The sequence below is a fragment of the Apodemus sylvaticus genome, chromosome 23 (genome assembly GCF_947179515.1).
Source record: "Apodemus sylvaticus chromosome 23, mApoSyl1.1, whole genome shotgun sequence".
Taxonomy (NCBI): domain Eukaryota; kingdom Metazoa; phylum Chordata; class Mammalia; order Rodentia; family Muridae; genus Apodemus; species Apodemus sylvaticus.
In genome coordinates this window covers 31,208,985-31,231,897 of record NC_067494.1, presented here as the reverse complement: position 1 = coordinate 31,231,897, position 22,913 = coordinate 31,208,985, and the positions used below count along the sequence as shown (strand labels likewise).

The window sequence follows — 22,913 nt, the reverse complement described above, 5'->3', positions numbered from 1 at the left end:
CAGTACAGTGAGTGCGGCATGGAGACCGCCCACCCCCTGGACATTGGAACATCAGCATTACCTTGTGTGTACGCAGCATCATCAGATCCCATACTCAGTTTCCGGGCTTCGCTTATTCTATCCACATGTGCTAAAGCAGGGTCTGTGAGGTGCTGAATGTTCTCTGTTTCTACATAATGGTCAGGATGATTTAGAAGATTTGTAAGTTCAAAGGTGGGGGAGACCACCCCCGGGGAAACAGCAGGGGGCTTGTTGGGGGAGACTGTAATTTTGAAAGTGTACTTTGTGTTGGGTTGAGTGACCACCACTCGAGGAGAGGTGGCAGAGTTGCCGCCTAGTACTCGGCTCTTGGGAGGATGGTGATGGATGAAGGCCGGGCCCATGCTCACTTGCCCAGACATGTTCCTGGAGGCTGCAGATGCCCCAGAGTTTGTAGATATGAAGAGTGTCGGTTGATTCCGCATGCCCTGCTCATCTCCTGTGGTGGCATTGGCTGAAATATAGACCTTGGGTTGACTACGGGAGATCATCTCGTCAGTACTTGGAGGACTGGCAGCTATGTAAACAGTGGGCTGATTTCTATTTAAGGTCTGGCTGTTGACCAATGAGGAAGTGCTGGCAGTTCGAGGTCCAGAAGAACGTAATTTTGAAGAACTGTTTCTTTGTGGGGGTTCAAGTTTGATTTCTATCTGGTTTTTTCGAGGTCCTGTTGAAATATTCTGAATGTTATACTGGCTATGGGCAGAAGACTGAGAGCTACCAGACGAGTGAATGGTTGGCGGTTGCGGAGTAGTTGGCGAACTGATAGGCATGTAGACATGAGAGGTCTGATGGCCCTGCTGACTCAGCTGCTGGGTTGAGGTATGTGGCAAAGGACTGGATGCAGGATAAGTAGTCCAAGGTCCAGGCTGTGAAGGTTGATAGGCTTGCTGAGAGTTCATGGGATTAAACTGAGATACCCAGCCAGAATGTTGTTGTGTCTGTCGAGTTGTACCACTAGGAGTTGTAATATAAGGCCTAATATAGATAGAATTTCCCTGTGGACTGTTCAGTACAGGTGGAGGTACACCATGTATGTGCAAAGATGTAGGGGTACTGCGGCCAGTCTGTATGTTTGGGGCTAAAGTTACCATAATAGGATTAAACCTGGGAGTTTGTTGAGAGAGGTTCGATGTCCCTTTGCTGCCTAGGTGAAATCCAAGATGTGGTGTTGAATTTGAAGCACCGGATGTACTGGGCATTCCAAAAACATTAAAGCCTTGAGGAACGTGAGCTGGTGCTGTCTGTGGTTCCTGCTGAAACAGTTCGCTATTGGACTGCCCACCTTGAAGCTGTCCATCACTAACGCTGTGTGTTAAAGTCCTGCTTCCATTCACTCGACTTCCTTCTCTTCCATGGTGGTAAACATTCTGTGACTGCAAGTCCAAGTTGAGAGAAGTCATGTGATTGCGTAGACCAGAAATTCCAGACTCATCTGAAAAGTTCAGGTCTCCTTCACCATAAAGATACCTTGTGCTCTCCTGAGAGAGCGCAGCACAGCAGGCGTCCAGGTTGTTGTTGTTCTACAGAGCAGAAGAACAACAGGTTCATTTTAGTCATGAGAAGTAACTGCACAGACTATCAGTACACAGAAATCCCACCCCACTAACTCGTGAATAGAAGACATACTCATAAAAGAGAGCTTTGACTTGAGAACTATATTATGTTTATTAATTCTCACTATTAGTATAATGGAAAAATTTACTAGTAACAGATACATTTAAACCAAATCATTGTCAAAGAAGCCACTTTGTAAAATGGACTCATCCAAATACAGTAAAAATGCAGCCTAATTAAAAATACAATTTTTACAATGAACAAAGTAGTCAGAATATAAGGTATAATTACATTTCTTTTAAAAGTGAATTGATAAAATGCAAAGTTCTTCAAAGCACTTAGAAAAGAGGCAGTATCTATAGAGCCAACTGCTACACGGAATCTTATCATCTCAGTTCTACATATGCTTCCTCGTGCCTCCACAAATGAAATATAAGCTCGAAGTAGCCAACAAAAGAACTGAGTCCATGCCTCTGCCTTTAACAGAGCATGACAAAAACCCACTCCAGAGCAACATGCAGACAAAGCAAAACCCAAAACAAAGTGTTTTTAAATAAAGTACCACACTATTGGTCATAAATTCTCCAGAAAAATACTTATTGGAAACCAATCATATATGCAGCAATCTCTGAGCTCCTGGAAGACTTAATGACAAATAAAAGTGAGCTTTCGGAACACTAAAGAGCCTGTAACGCCATCAGGTGGACAGTTTTGGGAAATGGCAGTAGTCAGTTCTCTCAGGCCTATGACCTTTCCAGCCAAGGACAGGTAGCTAGGTTTACAATACCTCAGCTAAATTCTATTATACAAAACCATAGACAGGCTTGGCTCTCACTCCTCCATCAAAGCAGTTTCTTTTTGCAGCAGACAGAGACCATCATAGAAATCTACAACTTGTCAAAATGCAGAGACTAATCAACTATGGGGTGCCCAGCATCGCTGACACATCTACAACCCGACCTCTACACCGTGGAAGAGAGGATGATATTAGGAGCCAGCAGACCTGGATGCCTGTGTGAGACAGTGTCTTCTGGAATGACAGGGAAGCTGCCCATGAAATCCTAACAATATGGCTGTCTAAATAAAAGCTGCACAATAACAACACTAGTTAACACGTCAGCACTGGCAGGGAAGCTATATAAGGCCCCATTCCTAGATGAGGAGCTATAGGCAGACAGTGGCTGCCGAGAGAGGGAGACTTCAATTCCAAGTGGTTGTCCTAAACACATGTAAACACATGAGCAAGACTAAAATTAGCTTAGTGACCTGTTCCAAAAAAACAATATGGAAGCTCCAGAAAACAACAGTAGAGGTTTCTCTCATCTCAGGCCCCTGCTGATGCACATGTGTTCGCATACTTGCACCTATACACATTAATGTACGTATACACACACACACACACACACACACACACACACCTGGATTAATGAAGTAGATATAGCTTGATGGTTCACAGGGCACACACAAGTTGGATGAGGAGAATACAGACAACCCTCCCCCAAACAAAACCAAAACTAACATAGAAACCCTAGGTTCTTGGTGAAGGGAATGGAAGAGTTAGGTGAACTATGTTCCAAACCCAGTGAATGAAGCAACTCTAGCTGGAGTGAAGGCTCACAGTGGGAACTTCATAAAAGGCAAGGCTGGGCTTCAGTAATGGAGGATCTGAAGAACTGAACAGCATTACAGTTATTATAAGCAGCTGAGAGTGCTCCTGAACACAGATCAACAGAGAAGTAGCAACGAGAGTATTTGGGGAAGACAATTCTGTTAATAAATAAGATGTAAGGAAATAAATATTCTTTCGACAAAGCAGCCAGTTAGAAGGCAGGCAATACTATCTGATAATGCACGCAAGTAACAAGAGACCAACTAACACAACTTAGACATGGGAGAAAAAAAAATCAGAGCACTGGATGGAAAATAAGAAGCCAGAAAGATATCAAGGCGTTAAAATGTCTACAAGCAGTCAGATAAATCATTCCGGAACTCTCGCTGGGAAACGCAGGTCCACACATAGCATTTGAACAAGGAGAACAAGCAAGAAGAAGGAAATGGCTGACATACCACCCCCTCCCCAGTGCTTCTGCCTCTGGAATGCTTGGCTTGTCTTCTCAATACATTAAGATTACACTCAAGTATACATCAGAGCTGTTTGGTTGTTTTTAAAGATTTATACCATATGTAAGTACACTGTAGCTGTCTTCAGACACTCCAGAAGAGGGCGTCAGATCTCATTATGGATGGTTGTGTGACACCACGTGGATGCTGGGATTTGAACTCAGGACCTTCAGAAGAGCAGGCAGTGCTCTTAACCACTGACCCCTCTCTCCAGCTCCATACATTAAGAGTTCTTTATTTTTTGAAAATACCCTAAGCAGTTCTCTAAAAGACTTTATGTTTCATTCCTAGTTAACTGATTTTAAAATATAACAGTACAGTGGCTCATGCCTTTAATTCTAGCACTCAGGAGGCAGAGACAAGTAGATCTCTTAAGTCTGAGGTCAGCCTGGACTACATAAACTGTCTCAAAAAAAAAAAAATCACTGAGCTGTAAGTGTTCTAGATAGTTCTTTCAATATCAAGTCTGTGAAATTTATTAAGGAAATTACATTATTTTTCTATTAGTTTTTCAATGTCTCCCTGAACACCCTTAGTATAGTTTTATTTTCCTACAAATTTCTACCATCTACTTAATTAAAAAAGTTCACTTGGGTTCTAAGCCTTGGCTTACCGTACCCCTCTTCCTGGTTTCTCCTCTTTTCCTACCTCCTTAATACTTTGACTCCTACTCTATTACTTTTATGCTGCTTAGTCTCTGTCTACTTGACACAAACCTAGACATCTGAGTGGACACCTCAGTTAAGGAACCAAATCCATCAGATGGCCTGTAGGCAAGTCTATGGGGTATTGTCTTGATTAATGGCTGCTGCTGGAGGGCACCAGACCCAGGCAAGTGGGTGGTTACAGGGCTTAAGGAAGCAATCTTAAAAACCAACAGGCCAGTGAGCATTACTCTTCCATGGGATTTGCCTCAGCTCCTGCCTAGAGTTCTTCCGTTGGTTCCCTCAGTAACAGACTAATCTGGAAGTGTAAGACGCAATTCAACCCTTTCCTCCCCAAGTTGCTTTTGGTCATGGTCTTTATCACAGCAACAGAAACCCTAAGACACTTCCCTTTTCTCCTTTTTTCCCCCCGTTACATTCTACATTGATAAATGTGAACTAACTACTGATTCATTCATCAAATATTTATAATGGGGAACTTCCATTACTGTTATTCTTTAGACCTGCGAGTCATGCATCCTAGTTAATTTACCTGGATTATACTTTTCTGTGAAGATTTTTATTCCCATTGAACAGTAAAGAAATGAAGTAAAAATGAGGCTCATAGATGTTACTGTTGGCAAGCATTAAAACCTGAACTCAAGTCTGCTTATTCTAAAACACACGTTTAACCACTGTATAAAAGAACCAGGTGAGGATGAGGAAAAGGGGACAAGATCATAGCAAGAAGAACCCCTGTCTATAGGGCAGACAAGACCTGTGTTACGGGCAGGCAGAGAGAGCCCCATTTTGGCAGAGGTCATGTTACTATGAGACACCAAAGAACATTTTTCATTACAGCACAGTAATACTAACAAAGAGTTTTTCTGCAATATCTAAAAAACAGCAGGTTAATATTATAAATTGTATTGTATCAATAAATCTAGAAATCATTGAACACTAACCTGTAACATGCACCTGGATACAACAACTTCAGGCACTTCAGGGAATTTTTGTCGCAGGTCATGTAAAACCTGAAAATCAATTTGGTGGCTTCCTTGGGCCATTCGTATGTCGCCTGCTCAGGACTATGTCAATGGGCAATTCTAGGCCTCAGTGGAATTAGTACTCATCTCTTCTGGCCAAGCATTTTCTGTGAAAAAAAAAATTGAGAACTGTCTTTAGAATGAATGTTGCTATGGATTTATAGTCACAGCCCCTAACTATAATAAATGTGTTACTTACGTTTAATGATTTTCATATAGCTATACATACTTTCTTTTCTAACAGATAATTTTGAAATGATCTAATTCCTCTGTATTTGTATGCTCTACAATGGCAGAAGATGCATCCAATTAGGAAACTGCTGTGAGGTTGTCTTGTTCTCGATCTTTTAGGGAGAACCAGAAACCCCTAACCTTTCTTAATGAACACACAGGAGAGTCTTAGGCACACAATCTTCCTCTTTTTACTTAAAACCTTTAAGAGTATAAATGTGGCTCTAAAAGACCATGTGGATTTTATGGAAAACTTACTGCTACTATCTATATATTGCTTTATATTCAGTTGTGAAATGCACAATCAACTCCTCTCCACAAAATCACTAAGTGTTTTGGATGTCAGCCCTGTCACCACTCACATGGGCAGGCTGCTGTTCACATAGGTCCTTCTCTTCTTCCACGGTCATCTACCACCAAGTCTTGTGCTTAGTTGCAAAAGTATTTTGTATCTGACAATTCTTTCTCACCCCTACTGCTTTTTTTCTGGCCACCTTACTTCCTCTTAGCGATTGCTGTTGAGTTTCCTAATGGTCCCGTCTCTACCTCTGCTCTTTGTGTCAGTTTGTTTCCCTGCCTACTTTTTCCTCTGAGATTAACTACTATATTCCCAAGACTAAACCAAACCTAGGTTCACAAAAGATGCAACATCACTAGATCAAAGTCTTACTTTAAGTTTCTTTTCCATTACAGTTTCTAAAGCACATTTCAAATGACTTAAACTTAGAAAAATAATTTACATGCAATATTAGGAATAGGAAAATAAACATCTAAATGAGAATCACCTTAATTAATTAAAGATGAAGAATGAAAACAAATTCTAATCTCTTCCATTATTAAAGCACACACAGTGTGTACCACTGGCTTGCCTTTTTAGACACTGAGGACACAAATGAGAAACATTATTCAAACACGCAACTAAACCTTATGCCTACTTTCTGAAAGGACAGGGCAGATCATGGAGACAGCGGGACCTGAATCGGAAGGCTAATCTTGTGTACTTTGTGTACACTGGGTTTGTTCTCTCAACTACATATGTGAGCGAGACACTTGGAACAGCCAGGTTCAGGCTGAAATGACTCACCTGAGATTCTAGGGCTTAGAGTCTGGATTCAGCATAGCTAACTGTCTCCTAAACAAAGTGTCACTATCCCCTAGGGAACGTGAAAGAACCCAACTTCCTACATGCCATCCCTGCACGTAATTATATCCTAAATGACTAAAATCAATAGGGAAAAACTAATCCATAGTTTACAAGAAGGCCACCAATGGAGAACAGGCCCAAAATGACCTGGAATGAGCAAGATGGACTTGAAAGTATCTCATGGATGCAAGGGTGAATATATTTGGACTTCTCAGGAAATAAGTAGAATATATTTTTGTATTCATATATATGAAATTTGTATATAACATTTTTCTATTTAAGAACTAAAATATGTGAAACAGAACTTCACTGGACATGCTTATCTAGAGTAGAAGAGAAGAAAATTCAAGCAGTGTGGAGGACCGGCAGAGCTGTAAGTGGAATGGGGCTTCCAGACCCTTGGGGTGCAGCAGGAAGAACCAAAAGCTTTAATGTCTTTGTAATTAGAGACCAGAAACCAGGACACATGTAAGTAGGTGGATAAAAACAATTGTGATTACATTTTTCTCAAGTTAGTAAATGATGCAAATTTACAGAATCAAGGAAAATCATACAAAAGGCCCAATATTGTCTAACTGATATAAAGCAGGGAAAGAAATCTTAAACACAACTGGAGAAAAGATACCTAAGGCCAGTGAAACAGCCTATTTATAGACAGGGCTCACGATCTAGCCCAAGGTAGTTTTGAACTTGGGGAAATCCTCCTGTCTCAGTTCTATCTAAAACACACAGTCAAGAGCAGTGCTGCAAAGAGGAGGAACCATGACCTCTGGTGAGCAGGAGATATGCACACAGGACTTTTTGGGTTTTTTTGTTTTTTGTTTTTGAGACAGAGTTTCTCTGTGTAGCCCTGGCTGTCCTAGAACTCACTCTGTAGACCAGGCTGGCCTCAAACTCAGAAATCTGCCTGCCTCTGCCTCTCAAGTGCTGGGATTACAGGCATGCGCTGCCCAGAGCATACAGAATTCTTAAGACACCGAGGGTACTATGCTCGAGTTAAGGAGGAACAACAACAAATTCAGTAATTCCAATCTTAAGACATCTATTTGAGTCGGGCAAGCATGTTGGCGCACGCCTTTAATCCCAGCGCTCCGTGGCAGGTGGCTCTTAAGTATATTTCAGCAATATTACTGTTGTGCAGGAAAGTAAGATTTTGGTGGAATATATTCAAGGAATGCTGTTTGAGGGTCCCTTTACTACTGTAATGTGTAGTATAAAACACAGGCAGCAGTGATAAACAAGACACAGAATTTTCCTGAATTCACCGGAGCACCACCATACACTGGTATCTATCTTCTGTGGAGACACCCAAGGGAAATACTGCCATACTGACAGGCCAATTGAAATGCAGCTTCTCGGTCAGTGGAGCTTAGCCAGGAGCCCAGGAGCCCTGCTATCTGCTGCCCACCACTGGGGGGTGAGGTCCACACCAGCAAGTCTACACGTTTCTATGCGCTCTAGTACTGAACTCAGACGGAGCCACCCACCCAAGCTCCCAACAAGCCTAAAAGCCTTAAATAAAAGGAAATGGTAGCCGGGCGGTGGTGGCACACGCCTGTAATCCCAGCACTCTGGGAGGCAGAGGCAGGTGGACTTCTGAGTTTGAGGCCAGCCTGGTCTACAGAGTGAGTTCCAGGACAGCCAGGGCTACACAGAGAAACCCTGTCTCGGAAAAAAAAAAAAACAAAAAAGGAAATGGTAAGGTTCCTCCTGTGAAATTCTTAAGAGATACACATAATGTAACATGACAAGTATTTTTTTCTATTAAAGCAATAAAAAAGCTAACAATGGTAGATGAGAAAAGAACACAAACTTTCCTAAAAAGTAGAATTTTCTAAGAGTAAAAGAAACAATATTCAGCTTTAGTCAAGTTAGTTTCTAAAGTTTTGGTTTTTTGTTGTTGTTTTTTTTTTTTTTAGTTAAAAAGGGTAAAGAAACAGAAAGAAAAAAAACCATGTTAATAGTTAAAAATGGAAGTAACCAACACTATCTCACCTCAAACTAAATGAAGTAACAACGTATATAGAACACATATATCTAACATACAGTAGTTGCTAAGTAAAAACTCTGAGGATTCTTGAAATGTCCTCTTAGGCAAATCACTGAATCTCAATACTTCAGTTATCCTCCTGTATAAAATGATGACAGGATTCAACTATCATGAGAATCAAATGTTAATCAAATGTTTAACAACAGCTAAAAAAACCAAAACCAAAACCACACACACAAAAAAAAAAACCCCAAATATCAATAAAACAGTAATACTATCATTTTATTTTTATAGAACAGACAAACAACTCAGGAGTTTATAAGATTACACAGTGTAAGTTAATTATATTATTAAGCCTCTCTAGCATAAAGCAAAAAAGTGTAAACAGGTAGCAATAATGATTATTTATTTTGAATATTGTGGGTTCTCACAAGATAGGAAGGAGCCACATTTTAGTAATCAGGGCTTCATGCTACCCTGGCTGCACAATTTTGAAGTTGATCTAATCTTTAAGGTATTCCTTTTCAGTCTTCATAGAACAAATGATTGATGAACGTTAGAAAATCTGCGACAGCTAACTGCAGAGCCCATCAGTACGTGAGCCTGGGCCCAAGCTCTCAGAGGCTGCTGGGTAAACTGTGCTGTGTGTATTCAAAGGGATCTTCACTGAGGGAGCTGGAAACTCATAACGTACAGCCTGTGCATGACGTCACAGTGAAGCAAGACCATCAAGTAGGTGGGGTCGGCCCTGGAAGTGATGAGGAGGTGGGGAGAGTTTGAGGCCAGCCTAATCTACAAAGCAAGTTTTCCAGGTATAGTCTGAGGGTTACACTGAGAAACTCTATCTTGAAAAACCAAAAGCAACCAAGAGAACAGAACCCCTTCCCAAAGTCTCCATGAAGTGCAGCGCCCCGAGGACATGAGTGCTGACCACTGCTTCTGCCTCACCACAAGTTTTTCTTAAAGGAACACAGTTGGCAGCTGATGTTTTGTGGCTTTGTGGTGGATGCTGCCATTTTCTAAGGATTAAGGAAAGTACAATAAATCTGAGACAAGCATATTATATAATTGACTATTTTGTGTGTATCTTCCACTTCATATCTTATTATTTTCCAATATGTTAGCATTGTACTATAGAAACGAAGTTACTTCCCAGGGTCCTCTTTCACTTAATGTTTTGGATAATCTATCCTGATCATAAATATTTTTAAAAGAAAACAGGAACTAAGCATGTTAATAAATCCTTATTTATAGGTAAAGAGAGAAATGAAAAACTCATGTCCTGGTCTTAGAGTACAACCATAAACATTTATACAGAATGAATTAACCCGATGAAATACATGAAAATTATGACTAAGTTGAATATTAATTTATTAGCACATGGCGGTCAGATGACAACTTTCCAGAGCTGGTTTCTCCTTGCACTATTTGGATCTCTGTGATCAAACTTCTATCATCAGGTTTGGGGACAAGGGCCTGTCTTTAACTACAGAGTCATCGCAATGCCCCTCCCCTTCACTCCAAACAATAATCACCTTCAAGGAGAAATAAATTATTGCATTGCCACATTAAGGAAAATCATGAGCTGTTTCTTAGCAGAATAAGACATCGAATTACTAAATACAAGAAACTGATGGAGAATGTCGAGATGCAGAGTCCATGTATACTATACATTTGTTGTGGCTTCTTTCAAGCAATCAAGTGATACATATTTGCATATATATGCAAGTTAATTGAAACACAATTGAATTCAGGTAAATATACCATGTAAATAGAGAACTTGTTTTTATCTATAAACAACAAACCCTATCATTTCAAATGACTGGAGAATGTGTTAACTTCATGTGCACGTAGAAAACAGAGCAGTTAAGGACACTGGGGGTGGGGGGGGTCCTGCTTCACTCACTTGATCCTGGAGAAGGATGGTGTTTATGTGTACTGCTCCATGGAGACAGTGTGCTGCTATTCTGCAGTCGCAGGACTTGATTCTACAGCCCTTCCACACCATTCCTCTTACTCTGCTTTTGCAGTAGTTTGCCACTACTAGCAAACAAGCTAAACTGGAAAGACTCAGGCAAAAGTTAAGCTACAAGTTAATGCTAGCTAGCCGTGTGTTACTGGATGTTAGGGAGATTTCCATGCCACCCAGGTGAAAGCAAGGGAACTAACGGTAAGCTGGGAACTGGGTGTTGTTATACATCACACAGCCTAAGCTTGAGTGCCCCGACTTTTGCATACCTGGAAATAGAAAAATTCAAACTGTAGCTGTCCTTGGTTGGCTCGTTTGCAGTTTACAAATGTTTAAGTAACTGCAGTGAGCTCATCTCTACTGGATACTTCTTTTCCAGAGCAGGTCCAGGAACTGGGTCTGGAGTCTTGAAAGCAGAAGAGAAACTACAGTAAACCTAGAGGTAGGCAGAATAGGAACTGTGGAGCAGAAGGCAGGAGGTCTGAAAGCAGTAGTCTCACAGCCTCAAGCAGAAGGGCTTCTTCCACACAGCTTCCAGGGAAAGCCATTTGCTTCAGTCTTTGCTTGCCCACGCCTCAGGATTCCCCACCCCAGGAGGTGGGAAGGAGCCTTTAAGAAGTCTCTAATGGTTCCTAACAGCAGCCAGTGTCTGAGAGCAGTGTACACTGTAACAGGGAAGTTGCACGGCCTGTTGTGACTGATCAACTTGGAGTTATAAAGTCTTCATTTCCAGGTTATTATTTACTCTTCCCTCTCAATATACTGTGTTTCCTGTCATCTTTTAACTGCTCTATTTCCCAAGGTTGGAAACTTCTTTGAAAATACTTTAAATATAGTCAAGCAATGAAATGAATTTCAAGTTCCAACTTTCTTTTGTTGTTGTTGTTGTTTTTCAAGACAGGTTTTCTTTACCCTGTCTGTCCTGGAACTCTGTAGACCAGGCTGGTCTCAAACTCAGAGATCCACCTGCCTCTGCCTCTAGAAGGCTAGGATTAAAGACACTGGTTCAAGTTCCAATGCTTAAAGGGAGTGGCAGATGACAGTCATAAGATGTGCTTCTTAACCAATTGAAAACTGTTTTTCTGTTACCAAAAAGGAGTCATTTGCTTTAAAACATTTCTATGCCCATATTAAAACAGAAACAAGCTGGTAACTCTAGAAGTTAGACAAACAGTAGGCTATTAAAAGTGGTAGCCAATGTACTAGTTAAGTTTCTAGGGATCAGGAAGGATGTCCTTGTGCTTGATTCTCAGTAGGCTGGCCCCTTTAGAAGTTCCTCTGAAAAGTGAATCCCACACTCACTAAGTCACTGAAATCTCTGCTCTATCAAACATAACTGACAAAGATGAAACAGTGAACGAGCGCCAGTACAGGTTGAACAAGTAAACCCCTTGCAGTTCTAGTACAAACCAATCTAGCAAAAACACAGTAAAAGATAGTGTCCAACCCGGGGACACCATTGTGATGGCACGTTGTAGAGAAAAGAGCCCTAGAAGCCAGGGACCTTGGTTTGAATCTCACTTCATTATGGCCTTGAATTAAAATTTTCCCGCCCAAAGTTTCTGGTCTAGCAAATGGCAGACAACTAGCTATTCATTTCACTGGGCTGCCTTGAAATTTCACTGTGTACACAAAGCACATATTAAGTTTCCAATACATTGTTTTGCATCACTAAAAAATGAAACATATCCTTTTCTGTTTGCGTTATTTCTGTTCTAACATGGAGGTAAACTTAAGCTTTCATTTTCATAAACACTAAGGCAGCAGCCATGTTTAATAAGCTTTAGGTGTAGTACAAGTACATCACAATCTAAGAGATGTAAGTGATTTATCACACTGGCTTCAGAATAACTACAAGAATGAATATATGAGACAGTTCAATTCTCACACTCTAGATAAACAAAGATGTAACAATTTACATTAAGGATACAAAGATAGTTGGTAGAAAACAAGATTTTCTTTTCCCTTTCCAGGAAAGTAGAAAATAGGTCTACCAACAGTCTTGTTAGAACTTAACTCTAGGATTCAGAACTTAAAACAATAACAAAATACCCAGGAAACTAATTAATCCATGATATAACATGATTCTTATAGAGTTAAAGAAAAGAATAGCCTTCTACCACATATGGGTAATAATTTCCCTCTTACTGATAGGACAGTGGGTTCCACAGATAATTATTATTTACCAAATATGGCTTTAAGATCAGATTACAACTCCTCTGCCATTTACCAAGTACAAAGCAAGTGTCACGAGCCACAAGGAATTTAAGAAAACATTTCTTTACAGTTACTCAGAATGTATTCATGCCCCAACTTTCTTTCAGAACAATTGTAAACCTTGACATGGAGGCGTGGCACTCAGGCAGGACTTCATCTGTCTATTCCTCAGACAGGGGAAGTCATGAGAGGGCCCCGTCACCAACTCCTTGAGAACTTTCATTAAAGACTACCATGGAGGGAAAGAAAGCACTGTAGATAAATCAATATAATTTTATAATTAGCTATCATATTGAAATCTCATTACTCAGTCACATTTCAGCTTGTTTCCATGTGTAAACACTATGATAGTAAGCCTGCCGCGCCCCCAGCCCCCCCCCCCGCCACGCCCCGTTTTATTTACTTACTTTTGGTCTAACTGTTCTATGGAACACGCCAGGACAACGTTATCTGACAGTGCTGTGGCTAGGCAGGATGGCGGCCAGGTCTCATGACGCAGCCAAGTCTCCTTTTGCCTCAGCCTCCTATGCAACTATAGGCAGTATCCCAATAGACTCTGATTTATAACTTCTTAATAGGAAGTTGGCATTTTCCTAAATACTAAAATGGGAACTCTAGCATCTTACCATTTCTAGTACCAAAATGGTGGTTTCTGGTCTGAGATGTGAAAACTTAGGAATAGCGCTCTATTCTTCTTTCACTAAGAACTCTCAGTAACATAACTGTTGAAATTCCTCTCTTCCACTTTTTGATATCCTTTAGGTTTTCTATACCAGTGTTCACCTAACATTAATTAATCTACAGTATTATTACAGTGATATAATGCTGGAGTCCACTTGATAAATTCATTAAGCATTTTTTCACCAATTTTCCGAGACTGGTCTGTAGACTTTTATTCTACTTTACTATCATGGTACGTTTAGCTTTGTGAAAAGAAAAAACCTCACAGTTTACCTTTTCCTCTCTATGTTGTAAAATGGTTACCTGAGGCTTGAAGTTTAAAAAAAAATATTCACTGTTTAAAATCCCCAAGGTCTGGTTACTCTGTGTAGGGAATGTTTAAGACCAGACCTGCATTTTGTGAGTCCAGATCCTTTCACACTTCCTTCCCCCTCCCTCCCTTTAACGTATGAACATGTAGAAGTCTTAGTCATCTTAAACACACTGCCTCGTGCATACACCAAAGTTGCCAGGAAAGTCTGAAAGTCATTCAGCAAGTACTAATTCACACAGCAACTTACTGGAACTGCCCTCTCCACCTGAGTCTAGAAGAAGCATCACAGCCAGTGTGTAAGAACTGAAACAGCACAGGTAAGACCCGCCATCCAGCAGGCTCCGTTCCTGCTTGTCCCTCCACTGACACCCACTCCAGGTCGCCTTCTCCAGTCCGCGTCTCTACAGCAGGTCAGGAAAGCTACAGTTCTGCATGCATAAGATACCTACGATCATGTTATTTTGAAAATGTAATTTGTCAAGTTCAATGTGGCAAGTCCCAATACGGCCTGGAATAGAGAACAGTGATTACACTAGAGATGAGGGGAGCGGTCAGTGGGTGAAAAGGAAGTTGTAGAAGTCCAAGATAAACACGTAAGGGAAGTATGGTCGAGAAGCAGCACAGCTACCTTAAAAGGGCAGGGCTGTGCTCTGCTGTGTAAAACCCCAACCTTCACTTACACAACCTTAGGTATCTTTAGGGTCATGTGATTTTGATTAAAACCTATTAAATGTACCTTTAAAAGAAAAAAGGCGGAGTCTCATATATCCTAAGCTGGCCTCAAGCTCTGGGTGGTTGGCCTCTTGCTCCCGCCTCCTAGTGGCGGCGTAACTACAGGTGTTCACCACCATGCATGGCTGTGGTATGGGGACCTGGGGCCTTAGGCAAGCTAGGTCAGCATTCTACCACCTCTGCCATTTCCCTACTGCACATTTGCTTACTTTAAGTATTTTTTTTAAGTTTCAAAAAGAAAATCCTTGAGCACAGTCACTGCCACGGCCCTGTTTGAGCACAGTCACCACCGCGGCCCTGTTTGAGCACAGTCACTACCACGGCCCTGTTTGAGCACAGTCACTGCTGCGGCCCTGTCTGAGCAGTCACCACCACGGCCCTGTCTGAGCAGGGCAGTTAGACACGTGCATTCGGAACACTGAGCACATCCCAGGCCTCCCTCCTTCCCTTCCCTCTTTGCTCCCACTACAGTTTTAATCTACTTTTATGTTACATACAAATACATGGTTTGACACCTTTTCATCACGTCTAACCACTAAACGTGAGAATGTATGTGGCATTTGTCTTTCTGAGACTGGCCTGACTCACTCCCATCCACTGTGTTCTTCTGGGCGGAAAGCATCCCGCGTGTGGACATGTACCACATCTCCTTACCTCTCCACTCCTCTGCTGGACCTCTGCAACTTCACTTGGAGGCCTCTGGGCAAATCCCAGAGTGTCAGGGTGAGTCACTGGGTAGATCTATTTTCAGGTTTTTGTGAAGCTTTCGTATTGATTCTCACAGTTGTTAGACTACCTCACATTCCCATCAGCAGTATACATATGGTTTTCCTTTTGCTCATATCCTCGCCAGCATTCATTACTATTTGTTTTCTTAAAATTGATCTACTTTTATTCCTATCGGTCTATATATCCGTAGGAATCCATTCAGGCTTTCTGAACACATTCAAACCCCCTTTCTTCTCTCGGTGAGCAATGTTCTTGCTTAGAATGCGATTTCTCCACTTCTGACACATTAAAATTACTTCTTCAAAATCAGCTCTAGTTTGAGCTCCTTCTTCAATCCTCCCCTGCTTCAGTCCTCATGGGCTTGATACTCAGAATTACTAATGCTCCTGTGGACCAATAAACATCCCGAGTCATCATTTTTCTTATACTGTTCTATGTTTTTGGTGACATGGACTATGTGCTTAAATATAGGACACTGCCTATATGCATTATCGATACATCAAGTGTACAAAATAAGTAAAATGTTCTTAATAAATCAAACATTAGACTTTTGTTTTGTAATTTCAAATACCAGATAATACATTGGGAAAACCAAAAGTCCACTAAGAAGCTGAGGTGGTTTGAATATGCTTGACTTAGGGAGTGGTCCTACTTAGAGGTATGGCCTTGTTGGAGGAAGTGTGCCACTGTGGGTGTGGGCTTTAAGACCCTCATCCTAGTTGCCTGGAAGCCAGCCTTCAGATGAAGATGTAGAACTCTCAGCTCCTGCACCATGCCTGCCTGGACGCTGCCATACTCCTGCAAGCCAGCCCCAATGAAATGTTGTCCTTATAAGAGTTGCCTTCGTCATGGTGTCTCTTCACAGCAATAAACCTCTAAGGCAACAGCTAAAATGGATATTCTAAAGTCCCAATTAGAATCTAGATACTCATTAAAAATGCACAAACTTATTTACTGAGCAGTAAGGAATTCATAAATTTATTAAGTTAGTAAATTAGGGAAGGAATACCTTAAAAGTAGGAACAAAATACTTCATTTTAAAGTATCTACTAAGAACCTACATCATACACCTAGACTCTATGGACTAAGTTCTTAATGGCAGGCCTTGGATTAGAACCTGGATTTTTGACTCATTCTGAAGCTATGAAGCAAACACTGTTTCTGTCTTCTACAAAAAGGTTTAATATGCAAGGTAGGTACACGTGTATGAGGTTTCTTATTTCAGAAGGTAGTGAAATATGACATATAAAGAAATAGACTTAGAACTAAAATATACATTTATTAATATAGATCTATATAACATACATGATGTAGTTTAAATCTACATATAAAATTCATAAATACAAATTTGAGGGTTGTTTTAATTATGCAAGTAATTTTACCTAGTGATATAAATGATGCATGATTTACTGATTACTATTTGAATTGTAAACATAGCATGTGGTTGCAGTTTTCTAACAACTTAATTTCATATATAAAAATATAAAACCGAATCTCTCCATGGCCTGGAGTGGGGTGAGATGACAGTAATGGCACTGGCATAGTCACCAAGTCATCTTCATACAGGTCAGAGAATACCTCGAGAGGACAACAGGAGTGAGGGAGGAAATCAGATACTGCTCTTCGCACATAAGCTCTGCTGGTGATTATGATGACTAAAAAGAACATAATTTCTCCTAAAGGGAAGCTCTTAGATTAACAGCAATGGAACTCTGACAGTGTGAGAGAGAAAGGGGGGGGGGGGTCTAGAACAAGTAAACCAGTATCCTGACAATACACACATACTACAAGCCTTAACAACATAACTAAAACTCAATTCACTGGCTCCTAACCAAAAATGCATTGTAAGCAGTGTGGCCGTGAAGCCAAGAACCTCATGAGTACTCTCTGATTCTTCTCTATCTTAACACAATCAATGGCGAAGTATCACTGATCACTACCACCAAGGTTTCTTGCATTCATTTCTCTATTACTACCTTAATATTCTGGTTCTGCTATCTGTTAACCTTTATAACCTATCAACAACAACCTCCTATCTGATACTTTGTCCTAATCAACAGCTTTTCTGAGCTGTGTTTTATAATAGCAACAGGCCTATTAACTACCCCAAATACAAACTGGGTCATATCATATTGTTCCTATGAGAAGGAAGGGATTTTATAGTTGACTGATATTGACTTTGGGTACACATCCTTGACGCTGATACAAGAAATGCAAAGGAGGAAAGGTAAGAAGGGAACTTATAAAACAAAGCCAAGAAAGTTAGTGTGAAGGTTTGTATATGCTTGGCCCAGGGTGTGGCACCATTAGGTGTGGCCTTGTTGGAGTAGGCCTGTCACTGTCCTCATGGGCTTTAAGACCCTCATCCTAATTTCCTGGAAGTCAGTTTTCTTCTAGTGGCCTTCAGATGAAGATGTAGAACCTTCAGCTCCTCCTGCACTATGCCTGCCTGGACGCTGCCATGTTCCTGTCTTGACAATGGACTGAACCTGTGAACCTGTAAGCCAGTCCCAATGAAATGTTGTCCTTATAAGAGTTGCCTTGGCCATGGTGTCTGTTCACAGCAATGGAAACCCTAAGTTAATTAGGTACATGAACTGGCATCAAGCTCACTCCACCTGCCCATCCCTGTATTTCAACACTTGTAAAATCCAAGGCCAGCTTAGGTTATAAAATAAGATGCTATTCAGAAAGAAAAAAAAAAAGTTACCAAGAAGGCCAAATGAAAAGAGAAAATTTAAAACTTTAATAACAGTGTCAGGTAACTGGGCTAAATGATTTACAATGTGTTTGCTCATTTAATGCTGCCAATAATCATGTAAAACAGGTACTTGGTTCAGGTGAGCACATACTGTTTCATTTACATCATTAAAACAAATATGAGTTTTTAATATAGCTATTTTCTCTTATTCACAGTGCTTAAACCAGGTTACTAAGTTTTCTTATATTGGCGTCAACAGTATCAGAGAGCATCATATACATTCTATTGGTTTGTCATAGACTGACTGTATTTATCTGTATATGAGTATATAAGGATATGTACAAACGTATACTCCATATACATACTAAGCATCTGGAAATAATACTTTAGTGCTAGTAGACAGCTCATTTGGAGGGACCTGAGTTTGATCCCTAGTAGATATTTTTTAAAAAGCCGGGTGTGGTGACCTGTATAACCCCAGGCTTAGTTGAATCAGTAAACTTCAGGGCAGTGAGAGATCTTGGCTCCTTACAGGAGGTGTTCCTCTGGCCTACATATGCATTTGCACCCATGCACAAATAGTATTTAAAAATAACCTACCTTCCTGCTATTTAAATGTACAATAGAACAGTAAAGGTTCACAGTGGTTTTGTCTTATAAAACTCAAAATGAAAAAGAATACGTAAATGTTTTGTAAGTATACTAACAGAAAAATGAAGCCTATACCTACTTCCATCCTCACCTTTGTAAACAGAGAGGGCTAGATAGAAAGTAGATCACAGACATTTCCTAAGAGACATGCTCCTATATATTCAATGAGCCCAGGCTACTATAAGCAATGTGTAATCCATTCAACAATGTTCTGGACCAAAACGAAGATGAATCTGTAGACCCACTAGCACTAGGGAAAAATGATAGCACAAGGCAAAATACAAGCTTTCCCAGCTTTGGCTGGTGAAGGTGTTGTGGTGCATTCTCCAGCAGTGAGATACAGATTTAAATGCATCAAGGTCCTCCTACTCAGAAAGATACCCAAGTGTAGCCTGCACTCTTAAATGCATTTGTTTTCTTTCTTTTTTTATTAGATATATTCTTTATTTACATTTCAAATGTTGTCCCCTTTCCTGGTCCCCGCCCCCAGCCCTGAAAGTCCCATAATCCATCTCCCCTCCCCCTGTTCCCCAATCAACCCTCTCTTGCTTCCCTGTCCTGGTATTCCCCTCCCCTGAGGCATCAAGTCTTCCCAGGACCAAGGGCCTCTCCTCCCTCTGATGTCCAACAAGGCCATCCTCTGCTGCATATGCATCTGGAGCCATGGGTCTCTCCATGTGTACTCTCTGGTTGATGGTTTAGTCCCTGGGAGCTCTGGGGTACTTGGTGGCTCATATTGTTGTTCCTGCTATGGCACTACAAACCCCTTCAGCTCCTTGGGTCCTTTCTCTAGCTCCTCCACTGGGGACCTTGTGCTCAGTTGAATGGCTGGCTGAGTGACCCCCTCTGTATTTGTCATGTACTAGCCCAGTCTCCCAGGTGAGAGTTATATCCAGCTCCAGTCAGCAAGCACTTGAGGGCATCCACGTTAGTGTCTGGGTTGTGTAAGGTATATGGGATGGATCCCTAGGTGGGGCAGTCCCTGGAGGGTCTTTCCCTCAGACTCTGCTCCACACTTTGTCTTTGTATCTCCGCCTGTGGGTATTTTGTTCCTCCTTCTACGAAGGACCAGAGTATCCATACTTTGTTCTTCCTTCTTCTTGAGCTTCATTTGATCTGTGAACCGTGTCTTGGGTATTCCAAGCTTCTGGGCGAATAGCCACTTATCAGTGAGTCCCATTTGTATTCAAAGTCAAGAAGTGTACTTACTAGGCTTTAAACCTTGGTAGCCTGTGTCCATTATTCATTCACAAATATTTACTAATAGCCTATGTGCTAAAGCACTGTGTTACAGTGTTAAAGGATGACTGGACAGTTACAGTAACTGGCCTGTTACTACCATGCCTGGTATATCCTGCGGTATATCCTGGTATATCCTGCGGTATACCCAATGAGCTTTCCTTTTCCGAATGAAAATGTTTAAAACAACTCAGTACAAAATACTGAAAAATTAGGACAATTATAACAAGTTGGTAAATCCTACAAATAAAGCAATGTTAACCACATATAAATCACCAATAAGAAAGTATCATTAGAGCTAATGATTAGTTACAGCAGAAAAAGGTGATGTTTTAAAAATATTTTCCAGAAGTTAGTTAAGTGTAAAGCAAATCTGAGTGGGACCCAGAAGGTGTCCCACGCAAGGCTCCTGCTTTGCTCTCCAGCTGAGTCTGCGCTGCGTCTCTCCTTGTCAGCTACTGCGCACCCCGGTTCACTGTCTCTCTGCATGGTTTTATGGACAAGAAATGAGGACAGAGAATACCATCTGAGGACTGATCATGTCAAGCTCTTCAAATACTCACAGGACTACTTCAGTTTATAAAGGCTTGAACAAAGCTCTGAATTATTAGTAAAGAGCTATTATGAGATGACTAATATTAGAACCACTCATCTACCAAATAAGTATGGTTCAAAATAAATGTAATCTTTAAAATATCCATCCTCAAAATAATCTCCCAAGTGTACAATTCCTGGCATCCTTAATATTAGATATCCAACTGTTTGTTGATAAGTAGAATCAATCTACACTTTCACAAAGTTCAGAAAGGAATTACAATTCACAACAAATCTCTATTTCCTCAACTGACAATCTTCTATCTCTAGCCTCAATCTCATCCCTAAATTCCACTTTAAATATTGAATAAATTACCTACTTGATGTTATGAATTCTCGGTCTAGAAGGCATTTCAGAGCTGATGTGTTCAGAGGCAAGTTCCTGATCACCTAGCCAAGTCTCGACCCGCCATAGCCGTCCTCTTCCCAACTCAGTCAACAGCAGCTCCAATGCTTCTAACCCCTTGGGAGTCATTCCTGAATTCTCTTTCATGTCTCACATACGACTGATTCATCAGCAGTTCCTGCCCACACAGGACTTGAAACACATCCACAATCTGACCTTTTCTTACCCTTTACTGTTATCACCCTGCTGCCAGCCACCACTGCCTCTCATCTGGATCAGTGCAACCATTTTCAATGATTTTTTCCCAATCATTTTCTTTTCTTACATCTTTGTTCTAGTTTCATAATCTATTCCATGCACTGTTATGTTTGTAAAAAGGAAGTTACCCGTTTAAAGAAGACTATATATATATATATATATATATATATATAAAATAATCAATGATGTATAAAAAGTATGACATCATCCAAGACCCAATCGTGATAAAAAATTTTAATCAACTAGAACTAGAACTAGAAAGGAACTGATAAATAGCACCTACAAAAACCATTCAGCCAGCACATCCTCCAGATCAAAAAACTGAATGCATCCTGAGATCTGAAAATAGCTATCAAGAGCAGTAAAACAAGGAAAAGCACACAAACTGAAAAGGAATGAAAATGGACTGTGCTCACAAGTATACTGAAAACTCACAGAACCTATTTAAACAGTTTTCAAAAGTCTCAGAACACAATGTGTATCCCCAGAAATCAACTATATTGATATATGTTAAATTAAAAGGCAAAATTTAAAACATAACAGCCACTTACAACTGCTTGTAAGGCTTAGGTATAAGTTTACAAGAATGTGTATAATTCATATGTTGGAAACTACAAAGTGCTAAAGAAGGAAATAAAAAACTAACCAGAGAAAGATACTATGTTCGTGGACTGAGCTAATAAAAGAAGAATGTAAATTTTCTTCAAAACTGACATACAAGTGTAGTGTAATTATGACCAAAATCCGTGATACATTTTTAATATGAAAAGGAAACAGAATAGCCAAAACAATTAAAAAGAATAAAGTTAGAGAAGCTTGACAATTTACCATGTAGTTACAGCAATCAAGATAGTGTAATACTAGTGGGAAGGACAGATCCAAAGAACAAAAGAACAGAAAATCCAGAAATGGACCCTTGCAATTCCAGCCATGTGACTTTTGTCAAAGTTGTAAAAGCAATTCAATTTATTTTCAAGCCAAAAAATTCAACCCAAACATCAGACCTTAATATAAAAATGAAATACATTTAAAGCTTTTAGAAAACTTTTTTAATAGGAAAAAAATCTTTGAGAACAGGTAAGTTAGCAAAAAAGGTAAAATCCATAGAAGATAAAACGAATAGAAATAATATCTAGACTTCATCAAAAAAAAAAAAAAGCTTCTATGTAAGACACTGTTAAGAGGATAGAGAAGGAGAAAATTTGCAAATCAAATCACCAAACAAGACACTTTGATCAGGATGGCATAAAGAAATCTGTAAACTCAGTAAAAGAATATAAAATATACATAGAATCTAGGCACCACACCAACAATACATCATTAGCAAAGAAGCACACGAAAACATATTTACATAACTAGTTATTAGGGAAATACAAAATAAGCTACAATGAGATATTACCTATTAGGCTGGCTGAGATGAAAAAACTGACAATACTAAGTGCTGGTGAAAACACAGAGTAACCAGATTCTTTCACATTTCTAAGTGCAATGTAAATTGGCACAATAACCCTAAAAAGCAAGCCAGCCAGCCAGCCAGCCAGCCAACTATCTTTACTTTTAGAAACTAAAGGAAATGAAACATCATTTCAAAAGGAGCTCATACCAAACAATGGTCAAAGAAGAATCACCTATTCTATGCATTTTCTAATTCCCTTGATCCAACAAAACTGTTATATGTTTTATTTATAAACATATAATTTATTCCTTGTTA

At 40.2% G+C, this 22,913-nt stretch overlaps 1 protein-coding gene across 2 annotated transcripts in view; it reads right to left on the bottom strand.

Moving 5' to 3' along the window:
• Positions 1 to 22,913, bottom strand: part of Tab2 (TGF-beta activated kinase 1 (MAP3K7) binding protein 2) — a 47,294-nt gene that overhangs the window by 13,787 nt on the left and 10,594 nt on the right. Inside the window, exons 2-4 of one of the 2 annotated variants that reach the window (XM_052169230.1) lie at positions 11,011 to 11,147; positions 5,327 to 5,514; positions 62 to 1,562 (exon numbers count right to left, since the gene is read on the bottom strand). In XM_052169230.1, coding sequence (XP_052025190.1) covers positions 62 to 1,562; positions 5,327 to 5,428 — 1,603 coding nt within the window. In that variant the 5' untranslated portion in view covers positions 5,429 to 5,514; positions 11,011 to 11,147. The remainder of the gene's footprint in view (positions 1 to 61; positions 1,563 to 5,326; positions 5,515 to 11,010; positions 11,148 to 22,913) is intronic. The other variant, XM_052169229.1, reaches the window with a different exon arrangement.